Below are 17,912 nucleotides of genomic sequence, written 5' to 3'. Positions count from 1 at the left end.
AAGTGCCCATCAATACATGAGTGGATTAATAAAATGTGATATATGTATACCATGGAGTACTACTCAGCCACAAAAAACAATGGTGATCTAGCGCCTCTTTTATTATCCTGGGTAGAGCTGGAGCCCATTCTACTACTAAGTGAAGTACCATAAGAATGGAAAAACAAGCACTGCATATACTCACCATCAAATTGGTATTAACTGATCAACACTTAAGTGCACATATAGTAGTAACATTCATTGAGTAGTATCAGCCAGATGGGAGCAGGGAGGAGGGGATGGGTATATACACACCTAATGGGTGCAGTGTGCACCGTCTGAGGGATGGACACGCTTGAAGCTCTGACTCGGGTGGGGCAAAGGCAGTATATGTACCCTAAACACTTATACCCCTGTAATGTGCTGAAATGCAAAAAAATCTCAACATACCAAAGATGGTAGTTCATCTTTTGTTTATTTAAACCCATTCTGCTTATCATAAGGATTTTAAATCATTACAAAATAATTAAAAATAAGAGCAGGGTATTAATTTCATGATATTTAGAGTTTATAAACATGTTCCTATGGACATGTTCTTCATGTAGCTGCTGCTATGATTACCTGCATAAAAGTCCAGGCATAATATTGAAACTAATTCTCTGAAGAAATATTTCCAGCAGACCTAAAGTTCAGTCCATGGCTCTATTTGTCTGGTGATCTAATTTAGTGCAGAGATGAGGCTTAGAGAATTTACAGTATAACTTTCCCTTGTCAATTCATAGATAGGTGGTAGATAGGAAACAAAAGATTGAAGTCCCATTGGAGAATTGGAAATATGGGTGTTAGGTGGTGGTATTTGAAAGCCCTGTACGTTCTGGGATCGAGGCCCATCCTGCCTCCACATAGAGGCAGCAGCAGTAGGGTGAGCAGGATCAGGACTTTTCTTACAGAATGGCTACAGGTCTCCTTGGGTTCTCACCACAGAGCAGGGAGGAGACGACCTTTCTCAGGAGCATCACTAGAAACATCTCATCACTGCCGTTTCATGTTAGTATTAGTATGAAAAAAGGACACAACTGCTGCTGCAGCAATGCCTGTTTGGAGATGATTGATGAAGACAGCGGGAAGAAGTGAGAGATTTATGATATGCCCGTGGCACTTTGTTCTTCTTGCTCATCATTGTAGATGATTGTAATTATTTGCATTCAGTCTTCCCATTTAAACCAAAAGTCCCCTGAGCATTTTATTAGCCTGTTTATATCTTTGGTACAGTGGCTGGCAGTTCTACTAGTCATGTAATAAGTGTTTTTAGAATGGATAGAAACAAGTTTTAGAAATCCAAGAAAAAATATTATCAGGAAAATCCAAGGGAAAATAGAACAGTAATAGAGGTATAAATGTAGCAGCATGGCAAGATAAATCCACAATATTCAGTTACAGTGCATATGCTAGTGATTTAAAAAATTTTTTGTTGAGACAGGGTCTTGTTATGTTGCCCAGGCTGGTCTCAAACTCCTGGCCTCAAGTGATCCTTCCACCTCAGCCTCCCAAAGTGCTGGGGTTACAGGCATGACCTAGCACACCTGGCTGAGGGATCAATTTTACTTTAAATGGCACAAATATTAATAGATATGCAATTAAAACAGTAATGAGAGCTGCAGTCATGGTGATCACAAAGTACCCGAAGTGCTTAGAGACCTACAAGGTTTTTTGACTAAGACAATGAATGACAACTTCTCAGAGGATGTACAGTGTGAACTGAGCTTTAAAGGAGATGCTTTGGAGACTTCACGGATGGCTGTTGGAGGACTGGAAAGCAGTAAAGGTAATCTGGACAGAGAAAATAATTTAACAGGGTTAGAGAGGTGGGAACATGAAAAGCAGATTCTCGGAAGAGTAGGAAAACCAGCAGGTCAGTGGGAAGGGAGGGGACTGTTTGCGCTGAGTGTACCTTCAGCAGACAGTCGACAGAAAACCATTGCAGGTTTGAGGCACAGTGTGACCAGATCATTATCTAAGATGACCAGTTTGACCATGGTATGTGAAGTGGATTAAAAAGGGGGAAAGATCAAAGGTTGGGCGAGTAGCAAACTCCAGGTGAGAGGTAAAAGGGCCCAGACAGAAAAGGGTAAGTGGGCAAGACACTGTGGAGGCAGAGAGGTGTGGCTTGGGGATGGCACGTGTCCCGCCTGTGCGGCCAGGCTTTCAGAATTAAGCCGGAGTGTCAGACCGCTGCACGCTTCAACAGGGCTTTCTTGACCCTTGGTGGGGGGTGTCATTGGCCTGTGTAGGTGAAGTCTGTGAGAAACAGTCCTGTGGAATCTGTCCTGGGCCATGTTCATGCCCTTCTACCATGACATCTTTACGAGAACCCCTGGGAGAAATGTCTGATTTTGGTGTCAAAATTTCACTTGAAAAATTAGTTTGCTTTTATCTTTGAACACTGAATTATGTAGCTATTTTCGTTTTTTGTTTGTTTGTTTGTTTGTTTTTGAGACAGAGTCTCAACTCTGTTGCCCAGGCTAGAGTGCCGTGGCGTCAGCCCAGCTCACAGCAACCTCAAACTCCTGGGCTGAAGCGATCCTCCTGCCTCAGCCTCCCGAGTAGCTGGGACCACAGGCATGCATCACCATGCCCGGCTATATGTAGCTATTTTCATCTTGATGATGACTGCTAGAAAGTTTAGTTGGAGACAGATTTATGGGCTGACTCTTGAGTAACTTATACACCTTTGTAAGGAATACATTTTTGTGTTTTCATTTCTGGCTCTGCTTTCAGTCTCTCACCATGTGTTTTTTTTGTTTTGTTTTGACTTGGGTTTTTTTTGAGACAGAGTCTCGCTTTGTTGCCTGGGCTAGAGTGAGTGTGGTGGCGTCAGCCTAGTTCACAGCAACCTCAAACTCCTGGGCTCAAGTGATCCTCCTGCCTCAGCCTCCTGAGTAGCTGGGACTACGGCATGCGCCACCATACCTGGCCAATTTTGTCTATTTTTAGGAGAGACGGAGTCTCATTCTTGCTCAGGCTGGTCTTGAACTCCTGACCTCAAGCAATTCTGCCTTGGCCTCCCAGAGTGATAGGATCACAGGCATGAGCCACCGCAGCTGGCCCTCTCACCATGTTTTGTTTTTCTTTTTACTTATTTGTCCTTTTTATTTTCTAGTCTATTCTGCTGAACTGTATTTATCTTTTATAGAGACTTTAAATATTCTTTGGAAGAAAGTGGGGAATAAATATATATGTTATACCTAATAAAATCTGTAAAACCAAATAAAAATTATAAAGCCCAATGTTGTAGGAGCCATGGAGAGATAAATAAGCACACACATGGCTAATGCCAGTGTCCACTGGAGTTTCTGAGGATTGTGTCTAGCAATAGATACTTAGAGCTATAAAGTTGTTTATAATTATTAAACTGTCAATGACACTTTTGGAAATGTAACAAAAAGAAATAACCCAAAAGAAAACAGTCTTCACAAAATTATTATAGCTGCAGTACATAATAGTGAAAAAAAGGAACCAATCCAAATGCACAGTGGTAGAGGACAGTTAAATAAATTGGTTAAAATTATATAATGGATTATTATAAAACCACCAGAAATAATTAAGATGATTAGATAAATGGAAATGTATGTAAGCTATGTAAATTATCACAAATGCATTATATCTCTGTAAGACCATGTATATATAGTGAATGAATTAAAAGGTCATGGGATGTTGTAAATAATATTAATGGATAGGTTTTTCTCCCCTGCAGGATTAATATAATTTATAAGTATTTTTAGCCTTACCACCAAGACGAGTGGATTTTGGAAACTTCTCAAAATTTAGACTATACTTATGAACTTTCTTCAGCTACCAAGTGGCCTTTTTGTCTCTCTGTTTCAGGATTTAAGCATTGAGGAACAGTCAGAATGTACTCAGGATTTTTACCAGAATGTGGCTGAAAAAATGCAGACTCGTGGAAAAGGTAATACCTTGTTAGCCAGCCGTTGAGAGATTGCAGGTAGTTGCCCAGGGACTGCCTGGTCTGTCTTTAGCAATTTCTCTCTTTCTCCGACGGCCTGGCCAGTCTGTCTACTCCATCCTATAAACTACTCCACTGACATTCCCGTACCTGGTCTTACGCTCAGCAGTGCCTTTGAATACTACCATGTGTACCTTTCCAAGAGCAGTTGGATAATTTATTGAGTAATATTCAGTAACTCCATTAGGGGTAGGGGTCAAGCAGATTAAAACCTCCTAGGAGACTTTTCTAAATGAATTCCCCCTCTTGGAATCACTATCTTGGTGAGTCATTGCAGTAAAAATATTGACATAGAGCTTTAGGTTTTTAGGGATTCGTCTTGAGTTTGACCCCCATTGGTGTTGGACTTTAGGATGTACTTAGCACCTGTGTACGTCTTAGAAATCTGCCCCAGATGTGTACCTCAGACTGATCTCTAGGGTTTTATGGCAAACCTCAGAAAAATGAAAGGCTAAGTCTTGCCCGCATTTGTCAGTCTTGGGGATTTCCGCTGCGTTTCTAGTGTAGCAGCAGGGAGTGACCCGTGCTGAGGTCTTCCCACCTGGCAGGGGTGGCCTGGGGGGTGCTGCCCCAACAGCTCCAGGTAGAAGTGGGGTCCTGTAAAAGCCAAAAGTGGAGGTAAGTTTTTAAATGGTATTTTTTAATGTGACATTTTATGCCTTTGTTTCTGTGTGTGTTTAATGTATTTCTAGTAAATGTAGGTTTTTTGCAGTCTAGAAAGTACTATGAAAACATCCATTTGGTATTTCAGTGCCTCCAGAACGAGTTGAGAAGATAATGGATCAGATCGAAAAGTACATCATGACTCGTCTCTATAAATATGTGTTCTGTCCAGAAACTACTGACGATGAGAAGAAGGATCTTGCCATTCAAAAGAGAATCAGGTAGTTGTTTTGCTTTGTCTTATATTTACTACCTACTAATGGAAGAACACATTTCGGAAAAATAAGGCACTTGAGTTTCAAACCTTAGGAGAAAGTAACAGCCTGGCACATAAGCTTCTCTGTGGTGTCAGAAAGAAAAGGAATGTGGTAATCTTGCTTATCCATCTGTCAACTCAGGCAGCTTTAGATAAGAGTTATGTCTGGTGTTTGAGATTGTTTCAAATCTCCAAAATGTCCAAGGAACAGGAGGACTAGTTTTTTTGGTTCGTTGCACTATGGTGTTAGGCAGGAAGCTGTGAGTATCCATGCCAAGGCGGTGGGTGTCATCTTTCCTCATCCCCGCCAGGGCTGTACGTTATTCAGCCGGCAGGGCTGTCACTGGCACTGGGTTCACGGCACTTCCCACGGCACCCAGTCTCCCAGGACTAGTGGAGTGAGCCCGGTACTGAGCACCTCAGTGGCAGCGGGATGCTGAGGACTAGGCCTCTATGTGGGGCCAGGCCCGTGGCTGAGCATGAGGAGGCATCGGGCCTGCGAATCCTGGTGGACTTCCAGGAAAGGGGCTGGTAGTTAGCAGGTCAGTACTTGGAGATGTCACACCAGAAGTGAGGAGTTGATACTGGAAAGATGGAAGATTGAGCCTGAGGTCAGAAGCCAGAAGTAACTAAATGGGTCCTGGACCAAGAGGCAGAGTGGGCAGAGTCTTTGGAGTGAAGTTAGGGTGTGACCAGGAAACACTGAGATTCAGACTGAGGGGACACATGCTTGGTGGCCTCTTACATGGGGTCCAGTGTGCCTCAGAAGGACAATAATGGCAATAGACAGTGAGGACAGAGAATAGCAAACTTCTTCTCAAATCTTCACTCTCAAATATCTGTTTTTTAGTCTTAGTTGTGCTATAATCTCATTGCAACCAGTAAAATTGTCCTCTTTTTTTCGAGACAGAGTCTCTATTGTCCGGGCTAGAGTGCCGTGACATCAGCCTAGCTCACAGCAACCTCGAACTCCTGGCCTCAAGCATTCCCTCTGCCTCAGCCTCCCGAGTAGCTGGGACTAGAGGTGTAGGCCACCATGCCTGGCTAATTTTTCTATTTTTAGTAGAGACGGGGACTCACTATTGCTCAGGCTGGTCTCGAACTCCTGAGCTCAAATGATCCACCTGCCTCAGCCTTCCAGAGTGCTAGGATTACAGGCGTGAGCCACCGTGCCTGGCCCTGTCCTCTATGCTTGTGATAAATGCAGAACAAAGGTCTCATTTTAGATTCCTAGTTGCGTTGTCACACCAGTCGAGCTCCTGACATTGGCGGGGTGATGTGCTTGGGCCCAGGATTGCCTGGTTAGCCAGCGGCACCCCATGTCTTCCCTTAACTAAAGGAAAGGGCCAGATGAAGGACCACAGTCCATTCCTAGAACTCTTTATTTCTCTCTCTCTTTGTAGAGCCCTGCACTGGGTTACCCCTCAGATGCTCTGTGTCCCTGTTAATGAAGAAATTCCGGAAGTATCTGACATGGTGGTGAAAGCAATTACAGGTCAGTGAAACTGAGAGCTTTTTAATGTGGATGATTTTCCTTGAGGTTAACATTTTGCTATAATATTACTCCATACTTATTTCAGTGAGCAAAAAGTCATTAAAATATTTCTAAAATGCAGACTGCCAAAGATACATTGGAATCTAGTAAAAGTGATTTTGCAAGAATGTTAGTTTTAGGAATTTGATGTATTCAGAATAGCATGTTAACTCCTTTTCCCCTTCATTTTCAGTGACCAAGGTCTCATTTCTTGGACATTGAACTAGACTAAGATCAAATACAGCTAGAGTAAATTTCTTAAGACTCAATTGCATTTATATATTCCAAATAATTTTGGATGGAGGAAGGGAATTGGTGAGGCAAGGTAATCCCCAGGCTAGACTAACATATTAAAATGATACCTCTGATTGGTTACTTAGAGATACGCTTTGAATTATGTTTCTGGTTTGATCACGAAGTAAATGAAGTACCCAAATGGACGTGGCTCTGCCATCTGGGCAGGGCCAGACTCCTAATAAGGTTGCTGTTTCTTATAGGAATAACCTAGCAGAATTACAGCACAAAAGTTTAAGTTTAAAAAAAGAAAATCCTAATGGACAGGATGTCCAACTTTGGCCAGCCTCTCCTTCATTAGGGAGAGAAGCTCGGAAGACTTGCTCATTTAGAAATTATAAATGAAATTCTGCTAGGAAGGAAAGTGGGTCAACTGAAAGCAGCAGTGTCGGAGGCAGGCCGTTAAGTGGGTTTCTTTGGTTCTAAGAACCAGAGAGTCACCCAAGCTGCAAGAAGAAATGAGGGTTTGCTGAAGCTATTACCAGGGTTGCACAGGAGGCAGGGCGCTCACAGTAACTTAGCGCCAGGCTCCTCTAGGGACTGGGTCATCCTTCCACCTCTACTACAGCAAGAGGGGCTTTACTCCAAGTGACTCCTCTGCCTTCTCTGGTTCCACTTCTCTTTGTACATCTGTGCGTTTCAGCTCCTGCTATTAAGTAAATTATTCTCTGTAATATCCTGTGCAAGTTATGTAGGTAGAATCTAAGTGGCCTAGCCCAATAGTACCATGTTTGTTTTTCTAGACTTTTCTGCCAGGCTATGACATTAAGCCCCATGAATTGACTCCTTTGGGGCAAGGCCCACGCCACCCCGCCTTTTGCTCAGGTGACCTTATAATATGAGATTGAAGGTGGACGCCTTCTAAAAGCCTGAATGTGGGCCCTGTACTTGCATTTTCTCCAAAAATTCTTCCTAGAAAGTTCAAGATCAACTGGTTTATGTTTAAAGTATTCCACAGGGGTTTTGAGGACCCTTTTCTGAAAGCTATAGGACAGACCTTGTGAAACTAGAAATTACAAGCACTAGACCATTGTTTACCTAAAAATAGAACTAAAAAAGAGGATTTCAATACATTAGGAGTTTATTAATAGAACTTGAGAGGTGAAACTTTTCTCTGAAGGTAGCTGAGAGAAGTTTCAAGAGATCTTTTGATAGTAGAAATTTAGCAACAAAATTTTAAAAGCCTTCTTCCTCTCTCTCTGCCATCTTAGCCCCCACGTCTTGTCAGTCAAAGCACAGACACGTGTGGCTCTGTAAGGAGTGCCGGTTACACGATCACTTTCTTCCTAATCCTAAAGCGTCAGCCTACGTATAAGAGTAATGAGAAAAGATACTCGCCTATAGCAGTGGTCTTCAATGTGCAGCTGTCGGTTAAATATTTCCACATCATCCCCTGTGCTACTAATCAGCACTGTCAGTTTTGTTTGTAAATGTACTGAAGGAGGCATTTCTATTTCAGTTGACATCTATCTCCAGAGGAAAGACCTACAGGAGAAGAGTCATCCTGTTTCCTCTGGGCTCCAAGAGGAAGGGCCCCAGTCTTGGCATTTGGGGTTTCATAAATGATCATCTCTATTACGGGAGACATAAAATGAATAAGGATTTGGAGACATTTAAGCTGACACAGAGCAAGCTGGAGGGCATGGCCACATGGATCAAAGCAGATCACATGTCGCATACACAGGCTGGAGTCAAAACCTGAAGAAACAAATTCCCGCTGGAGGAGGGAGGGGGACCCCTGAAGTCACAGACAAATGGCCAATCTACCCCTGTATTTTTTCTCTGATACCAGAGGAAAAAAAGTCTAAAACCGTGAATGTACAAAAATATATTTTTCTTTTCTTTAAATACATTTTTTAAAGGGCAGTGCCTGTCCCTGAAGGATTTTCGTCCCTGATGAGCTGTTGAAGCAGAGAGACCCTGAGGTGTTTCTTCAAATAGAAAAAATATATTTTTCAAATATAGTTTTACAAATGTGATCTTAAAAATCCTTGAGAGATGCTAAAACAATAAAGCTTACTTTTTAGTCAGATTCAAGGCGAAAAATCTTACTTATTGGAAGACCCTTCCCAAGGAAGCTACCAGATCTAGAAGCCACCAAACTTGAGTCTGAAAAACTAATTTCTTCCACCCAAGATAGCCTTCAGGGCCAGTTCTTGGTAACAGGGAGTCTCCGCTGTGCGGACTTGGCCTGTGCAGGGCACAGTTTGCTGGGGCGTCCGCTGATGGCAAGTGTTTGCGTGGCCGTCGTGGTGACAGTGGGGTGGGCAGTGAGCGCTGGCAGCCCAGGGGATCAGGGAAGTGTAGCTGTGTGCAGTAACTAGTGGGACTGGGTAGGAGATGCTGCCAGACAGTTGTGCAGTGTGGGGCACTGGACTCATTTTCCAGGCTGACAGGTAAACACGAGGTCTATTGAAGAGAACTGCATAAAATTGCGAGAATCACTGAGGCCTCTGGCCTGAGGTTTGAAGAGGCTACCCTTCAGGACTTCCAAAAGAGACAGGGGATCAGAGAGTTCTGTCATTAGCTTCTCTTAGCTCCAAGAGTTTAGGCACAGGAGGCCTGTGGTCAGTGGTGAAGGTTTCCCTTTCTCATGTGGCTCTGCCCACACAATTTCTGTCTGGCTACTGGAGCCATCTACCTAGAGCAGTGGTTCTCAGCCAGGCACTAGTTGTCCCCCAGCGAAAATTTGACAACAGCTAGAAACATTTTTTATTTTATTTTTTTGAGCCAGAGTCTCACTCTGTTGCCCAGGCTAGAGTGCCGTGGCATCAGCCTAGCTCACAGCAACCTCAAACTCCTGGGCTCAAGCGATCCTCCTGCCTCAGCCTCCCTGGTAGCTGGGACTACAGTCATGCACCACCACGCCTGGCTAATTTTTTCCTATTTTTAGTTGTCCAGCTAATTTCTTTCTATTTTTTTTAGTAGAGATGGGGTCTCACTCTTGCTCAGTCTGATCTCGAACTGAGCTCAAGCAGTCCTCCTGCCTCAGCCTCCCAGAGTGCTAGGATTACAGGTGTGAGCCACTGTGCCCGGCCTGGAGACATTTTTAAATGTCACACCTATGGGGGTGCTACTGGCATCTAGTGGGGAGAGGTCAGGGATGCTGGTGAACGTCCTGCAACGCAGAGGGTAGGCCCCTACACCAAAGAATGATCCAGCCCAAAATGTCAATAGTGTCGGTGCTGAGAACCCATGACTTAGAGGTAAAGCCTGCTTTGTTTTCAAAACTCCATTAAAGGCCGGGCGCGGTGGCTCACGCCTGTAATACTAGCACTCTGGGAGGCCGAGGCGGGTGGATCGCTCGAGGTCAGGAGTTCGAGACCAGCCTCAGCAAGAGCGAGACCCCGTCTCTACTAAAAATAGAAAGAAAATTATCTGGCCAGCTAAAATATACATAGGAAAAATTAGCCAGGCATGGTGGCACATGCCTGTAGTCCCAGCTACTCGGGAGGCTGAGGCAGTAGGATCGCTTAAGCCCAGGAGTTTGAGGTTGCTGTGAGCTAGGCTGATGCCACGGCACTCACTCTAGCCAGAGCAACAAAGTGACACTCTGTCTCAAAAAAAAAAAAAAAAAAAAAAAAAAAGCTCCATTAAAGATAAGTTTAGACCTCTGTATCCAGCTAAGATAGAGTACACTTACTGAACCCCATCTTTCCTACTGGTTATAAGTAAAAGCCCTGGACAGAAGACATAAAGCAATTATCTAGGGCTCTGAGAAGTAAATAGTAACCAGCAGATTAGGGAGGGAAATTATTACTGGAAGAACAGCTAAGACAGCAGTGAGTTTCCTGTTTTTTGCTTTTTTCCTCTCATACCGCCTAGTTTAGACTTTGGGGTGGTGCTGGTCACAGGACTGGCGTCGGAGCGGAGGTCTGAAAGAGTTCCAGGAAGCTCTCTTCAGGCCGAAGGCTGTGAGCAGGGGGCTCTGCAGGAGAAAGAGTGTAGGAGAAATCCTGGGACTTTTTTCTTCCTTTATTCTACATTTCCTTCCCCTTTCTCCCTTTTTACCCTCCAGCCTTGAGTCTGAAACATTTATTCCTGCTAGTGATGAGAATTTGCTGTCAAATTAAGCTGCCTCAGCTATTTTCTTTCACGATGTTCCTGACTGCGAGCTGATACGTGCACCCAAAGGCACACTGCCTCCTCCCGCGTCGTCCTAGCAGTGCTGACAGTCTGTACTTAACCGTCCTGCACTGTCTCCTGGTCTTTGGGACATTTGGCATTTATGAGAGCCCTCTCATTGGACTGAAGTGATGGTCAAGGGCAGCGAAACAATTTTTCTCTGAGAAATAAAATATTATTTTGACATTAAATTTATACCTTGCTGTATCCCCTTGCTAATCAGCAGGTTATAAGTGTGATAAAGATTCTGTAGATGTTGGTAGCTAGTGGAGATTTACATGCCATGAGGATTGGCCACTGCGGACCTAAGTGTTGGATTTCAGTGGCTATTTTCTGATACCCAATATAAAGATGCTTTGTGTAACGTAGCCACATTTCTAAAAAGCAGTATACAGATTAAGACTTTCTAATGACCCTCAATTCCTTCATCTATAAAATGGGTAATATAGTATGCATTGCATAATCCAAGGATGAAGACAAATACGCTTGCAAGGCATACCGTGTAGTGCCAGGCTCGTGGCCACCTGTCTGAGGATAAGCTGGCATTTACTGTTTTGGGAGTCTCAGTTTTTCTCGCACTAAGTTAACTACGGGAAAAGCGGTTAGTGAGAGTTCCTCTGTAACCTAATGGATAAAAAATGATTATCCTATTGCTTCTCTTCTGTGGTTATTTTCTCATGGGAAGCATTATCTTTTCTGCTTTGTAGATATCATTGAAATGGATTCGAAGCGTGTGCCTCGAGATAAGTTGGCCTGCATCACCAGGTGCAGCAAGCACATCTTCAATGCCATCAAGATCACCAAGAACGAGCCGGCGTCAGCAGATGACTTCCTGCCCACCCTCATCTACATCGTTCTGAAGGGCAACCCCCCGCGCCTCCAGTCCAACATCCAGTATATCACCCGCTTCTGCAATCCGAGCCGCCTGATGACGGGCGAGGATGGCTACTATTTCACCAACCTGGTGAGTGCTGGAGTCCTTGGTGCTGTGGAGAAGAACCAGGAAGGTATTTATTTTAGGGATGTGACGGGTCTCTCAGGCCTGTGACAGGTTAATGTTCCTGAGGGATGAGTCCTGGCTGAAGATGCTGCTTTGGGTCGAAGAGCACATGTGACCAGGCTGTGCAAACGCTCCACCTCCAGTACTTGACCAGAGATGGTGGTACTCTTACAGGACACAGGTGACATGTCTCTGTGCCTGCTGGGAAGCGCTGCCCAGGCTCCCGGCTGTAAGAGTCATTGGCCTAGCTGGGCCATTTCAACCATGAACAAGTCAAATCTTGGACTTTTGATTCATTTTTAAAAGACTGAAGATTGTTTTTTTGTTTTATTTCTACAAGTTACTTCTTAGAACTAAATGCTGAGATATTTTAAGAAAGGGTCAGTTTGGAGGATGTGAAATGATTTTCAACCATTGTTTTGTTTACAGTGGTAACTGAAAGCCAAATAATTCCCTTTTCTGACTGCTGAACTTCTGATTGTTTGCTGTAGACTAGATTCCCTCTGGAGCTAATGGATTTGGAGCCCCAGGGCACCTTATGTGCTTGGTTTTCTGCCCTCCTTCAGGTACCAGTCACAAGTCCAGGCGAACTTCTGAGCAACCAGCTTTGAGTTGGGCTTCCTACAACCCCCTCTCTGGGTTTGATTAATTTGCTGGAGTGGCTCACAGAACTTAGGGAAACACGTTTTGCCAGTTTATTGTAAAACATATTACAAAGGATACACATGAAGAGATGCGTGGGACGAGGTGTGGGAAAGGAGTGTGGCGCTCTCGTGCCCTCCCCAGGGCGCCACCCTCCAGGAACCTCCATGTGTTCATCTGTCCGGAAGCTTTCTGAACCCTGTCTTTGTAGGTTTTTATGGAAGCTTCATTGCATAGGCATGATTGATTATACCATTGGCCATTGGTGGTGAACTTGGCCTTCAGCCCCCTCTCCACTCCCCAGAGGTTGGGAGGTGGGACTGAAAGTCCCAACCCACTAATCATGCCTCTGTGAACAGCCCTGTTCTAAAGCTCTCAGCCACCATTGGCATCCAAAAAAACATGGATTTTAGGAGTTGTATGCCAAGAAACAGGGGGATGAAGACCAAATATACATTTCACAATATCACAAACATGCACTTGCTAGGGAAGAGCCTTTTGGATTCAGTTTTTTATCCAGAGAGGGTCAGACAACCTGGAAGTCCCTGAGAAGTGTGGAGATGGAGACATGGCCGGGAATAGGCAAAATGAAGGGGGACAGGAAGTGCCAGAGGGTAGCCGGAGTTGTTGACAGTGGAGGCAGCTAGTTCACCTAAACTTCGCAGCCTGCCGGCACCTTTGACCTACAGCCTTAACTACATTTGTGCCTTCATTCTTCACTCTCCTCTTGCCTGACTCGGGGTCTGGCTTCTGCTCCTATCACTCCGATGAAACTGTTCTGGCAAAAGTAAAAAAAGTTCCCATGGCCAGTTGCCAAATGCCTTGGGAACTCTCAGTGTTCATCTTACTTCGCTTCTGTTAACGCTCCTGATTATTCCTTTGTTCTGGAATGTCATTTGCTCTTGGCTTCCACAGTTCCACTTCTTCCTTGTCCCTTTGTAAACTCTCTACTTCCCCCTTGAGTTGGGTCGTTCCCAGGGGTTCTGTCCTCTGTGTTTCTCTCTCCCTGCACTGGCTCCTCTGGTCACAGAGCTCTGTTAGTCACCTGCACAGTGTTCACCCACAGATGTGTGGCCTTGTCTTGACCTCACGCCTTTATTACACATATTTATTGCATCTCAAATATAATTTATTCAGAACTGAAACTGCTTTTCCATCATATGTTTTTCTTTTCTAATACTCCCCATTCCTGTTAGTGGCGATGCCATATGTGGACTCCTTGTGCCCGGAGTGTTGGAGTCGTCTCCTCTCTCCAGGCAGCAGAGGCCACAGCGATCCCGCGCACCACGGGAGCCCAGTGGGCTCGCTCTTCTCTCTCCCTCGGACGAAGTAATTGCAGTACGGTTGCTAAGTATTCCTTAGAGAGACAACTTGTTGTTTTTTTATGAGTAATAAGGTAGGGTACTGTGAATGAGTTTCTCAGAAGAAATTCTGAAAGCCACCTGTTTTCCCATTTATCTTGCATGTTTTTCTTGTGAAAATAGTTTGCTTTTTTAATGTCAAAGTGATATGTGCTCCTTGTAGAAAAATTTAGTCACTATAAGAAAGTGTAATTAGCAGATATCTATTTAGCTGGGCATTTGCCCTAGCATTTCTATACTAATAAGTGCTAGCATTTATTCATTGCTGACTACAGGCCTGTCAGCTAAGTGTGTTACAGGTGTTATGTTGCTTAATTCTCACAATCAGTTTGGGTGGTATTTCCCCCAATTTATAGATGCAGAAACCTCGGAGAGCTTAAGGGACTTCCCCAGGGTCTCAGCGCTGTTGCTGTTAAGTGGCAGAGGTGATAGATAGCTCAGGTTGTCTGATTTCAAAGCTTTTCTTTTAAGTACTTGATATTAAAATATCTCTTTGAGGACCAGAGGTATGTGTGCCACACCAGTACCTAGAGGAGGGCCCACACCCACTGTCTGGCCGCGTCCTGAGTAGGGAGGGTGTCTGGCAAGACCTCTGCAGGGAGTGTCTTTGAGGTGCTCCTGGGGAGGCTGCACCCAGACAGTGGCCCTGGGCTCCTGGGAGTGTAAAGGAAACATGACTGGCAGTGAGGTGCTGATTTTTGAGGCTGAAGTACATGGCAGTTCATTAGCCTGTTCTGTCTACTTCTGCTTCTGTTTTAAATTCTATATAATAAAAAGATTTTTTTAAATCTACTTGAATATTTGTAGCTTTCCTAATATGACTATATTAACATTCTCTTTTGTAGTGCTGCGCTGTGGCCTTCATTGAGAAATTAGATGCCCAGTCTTTGAATTTAAGTCAGGAGGATTTTGACCGCTACATGTCTGGCCAGACCTCTCCCAGGAAGCAAGAGTCCGAGAGTTGGTCTCCTGATGCTTGCCTGGGCGTTAAGCAAATGTACAAGAACTTGGATCTCCTGTCTCAGTTGAATGAGCGACAGGAAAGGATCATGAATGAAGCCAAGAAACTTGAAAAAGACCTAATAGATTGGACAGATGGAATTGCAAAAGAAGTTCAAGACATTGTTGAGAAATACCCACTTGAAATTAAGCCCCCAAATCAACCATTAGCAGCTATTGACTCTGAAAATGTTGAAAATGATAAACTTCCTCCACCATTGCAACCTCAAGTTTATGCAGGATGATAAAAATTTACACGGATAGTATTTATTTGAGCCTAAATTGTAGGTAGCCCTTACTACAGTCCACTGATTGGGATCTAGAATATAACTTAATTGCTTACAGATGTCAGATCATTTTTAAAGGTACAGTTTGTGGGGATTGTTTTGTTTGTTTTGTTATTCCTGGCAGGGGAAGCTTAGTTAATAATAAAATACTATTTATTTGAGTTACTGAAATAGATTCATTTAAGGCTTGTGTGAAAATTTGTTTAAATCTTTCTTTCCTCCATGATTTTCCTATGTGCTTCCTCTGTGGCATTGACTATGGTTTGGTTTTGGGTAAATAATTGCCTTTTAAAGGATAAAATGAATGAATGCTACAAAGTATATGTTTAAAGGAATTCAATGGTACCACTGTCCAACAGTTTGAATTAATTTTATAATTGTAAAGATAGAAGATATATTGATAAGTAAATACGTAAAATTGTAAATATGTAAAAAAAAAAGGAATGGTGTCTGCTGTGCATGGCATTTTATTTTATTTTTAGTTTAAAATGAAGTATATTGAATGTTTGCCTTTAGCACCATTTTATTTGGTTTGCCCCATTAAATGAATCTAAAGTGTTTAGACACACTGTCTTTAAAATGTGGGCTCCACTATTAACAAGATAGTAGCCCTAACTGAGGTCCTGTATAGTCAGAGGCTGCAACACAGCGAAGGTTTGGAATAATTTTCAGGTCACTTAAAGTTGCTGTTCAGTAAAGTCAGTGGAAGACTTTGAAGCCGTGCTTCTAGCATCTCGCTCCTGCCCTGGTTCAGGGAGTCTTTGTGGAGTTCTCTGATGAGGAGAAGCTGGCCCTGGGTCTGGGACGGACGACGGGAATGAACGGGACTCTGGCGGTGAGAGTGGCTGGGGAATCCCTCAGAGCGGTGACGTGCAGGACATGCCGCACGGCCTCCGCCGGGTTCTGCTGACTGTGGACAGCACAGACGCATGTTGCATAAACCTCTTTCAGGGTTTTCCAATCTTGGTACTGTCGACATCAGTGGCCTGAGAATGTTTGTTGTGGGGGACTGCCCCGTGCGCTGTAGGATGTTTAGCAGCGCTCCTGCCCTCTGTACCCACTAGATGCCAGTAGCTCCCCCCACAGCTGTGAAAAATGATCTCCAGACATTGCCAAATGTCTCCTCGGGGCAAAATCACCCCCAGTGAAGAACCACTGTTGTCTTTTGTAAGATAGGGAGTTATCCTTCTAGTGGTTAATATGATGTAACCAAAGAACATTGCATCAAATGCACGGTATAATGTTAACTTCTGAGTAAAATGTCTCATTCAGTGAGACTCTGGCTACCTGCCTCATAGAACCTCTTCTAATCCTAATGGATCCTCTCACAACCTAAATGTACCATTGATGATTCTTCTTCCAATCAGTGACTTCTACAGATTGTGCAAGTGTACTTGTGAAATTGTGAGTGATTCCCCAGGGCACCATTTGTGAATAGTGTCGCTTCACACAAGCAGTTGAGAAAGGTTCTCTTATTTTTCCAATAATCTTTTATTTAAATTTACATATAAAATCTATCAAGCTTGACACATCTAATACCATAAAGCACTGAAGACACAAAACAGTTAACCAAGTCGGCTGGTCACCAAGCTCACATGGAAGGTAATGAGTTACCATCAAATGCTGGTGAGAATCTTCTCTTAGAATAACCTAGGCCCAAATGATTTTAGTAGAAAGCTTTCCCCTTTTTTATTTTCTACATATCTTTCTAGGTGCTAATCCAGGTATACATAGTCTTAATTCTCCTGGGAATACACAATTCTGTTAATTGTACATTATGTTTGTTAAATAAAATGTGCATATTAGCCGCCCACAAAAGCTAACTTCCTTGGGCTTCTTACATATCTTTAAAGGAGGTTGTTGAATGGATTTTTTGTAGATATCTCACATTGGTCGAATTCTTCAGATATGGACTCTTGCCTTATGTAAAGGCTTCTATTTAAGTCAGCATCAATACAATGGCTAGAGTTTCTGTATTCTTGACAAGAAAGTGTTGGTATTTTATGTACTGTAAATGTGATTGGAATAAACCTTTGGAATAGAAGTCCTTAATAAAGTTTCACAATCCATCCCTTTTCCAAATAGATTGATTTTTGGTTCTTTATTAAAAGAATGTACATTACTACCACTATTCTCAGGTGACAAAGCTTTCCTTTATAATGTGTAGCCATAATCATACTTAAAAATGAAGCATTAGAGACAATTTCCAGTTAAAATTAAGAACAAGACAAGAATATTTGCTATCACCACAATTAACATTGTTCCAGAAGTTCTATCCAAGGTACTAAGTCTTCAAACAGAAATAAAGGCAGAGAAAAAAGGAGTTAATCTAATCAATAGAGAGAGAGTCTGGTGGTGAGGACATGAATTCTGGAGCTAGGCTTGGACTTGGTTTTGAATTTTGAGTCTGCCTCTTACTTACTAGCTCTTTGGCCTTGGGCAGGTCTCATGTTTGGATACCTCTACTGTGAAATAGGGATATTATTAGCTTCAGGGGGTTGTCTGGATTAACTGACTTAGAACAAGTGATAGCCATTATTTGTAAATAATTTTATTATGTGCAAAACCTAAGAGAATGGATACTAAAACTACTAAATTTTAGCATTTCATCTCACTAAAATGATGAGAGATGAAATGCTAAGAAAGCCATAAAAAGTAACTATACAGGCTGGGCGCGGTGGCTCACGCCTTTAATCCTAGCACTCTGGGAGGCCAAGGCGGGTGGATCGCTCAAGGTCAGGAGTGCGA

At 43.3% G+C, this 17,912-nt stretch overlaps 1 protein-coding gene across 4 annotated transcripts in view; it reads left to right on the top strand.

Moving 5' to 3' along the window:
• Positions 1 to 17,233, top strand: part of RABGEF1 (RAB guanine nucleotide exchange factor 1) — a 69,521-nt gene extending 52,288 nt beyond the window's left edge. For all 4 annotated transcript variants that reach the window (XM_045543193.1, XM_045543192.1, XM_045543191.1 and 1 more), the window contains exons 5-9: positions 3,865 to 3,946; positions 4,755 to 4,887; positions 6,326 to 6,417; positions 11,583 to 11,839; positions 14,724 to 17,233. In XM_045543193.1, coding sequence (XP_045399149.1) covers positions 3,865 to 3,946; positions 4,755 to 4,887; positions 6,326 to 6,417; positions 11,583 to 11,839; positions 14,724 to 15,122 — 963 coding nt within the window. In that variant the 3' untranslated portion in view covers positions 15,123 to 17,233. The remainder of the gene's footprint in view (positions 1 to 3,864; positions 3,947 to 4,754; positions 4,888 to 6,325; positions 6,418 to 11,582; positions 11,840 to 14,723) is intronic.
• The last annotated feature ends 679 nt before the right edge of the window (positions 17,234 to 17,912 follow it).

Source organism: Lemur catta, chromosome 2 (genome assembly GCF_020740605.2).
Source record: "Lemur catta isolate mLemCat1 chromosome 2, mLemCat1.pri, whole genome shotgun sequence".
Classification (NCBI taxonomy): Eukaryota; Metazoa; Chordata; class Mammalia; order Primates; family Lemuridae; genus Lemur; species Lemur catta.
The sequence above is the reverse complement of the archived record's forward strand: the minus strand, read 5'-3'. Positions and strand labels throughout refer to the sequence as shown.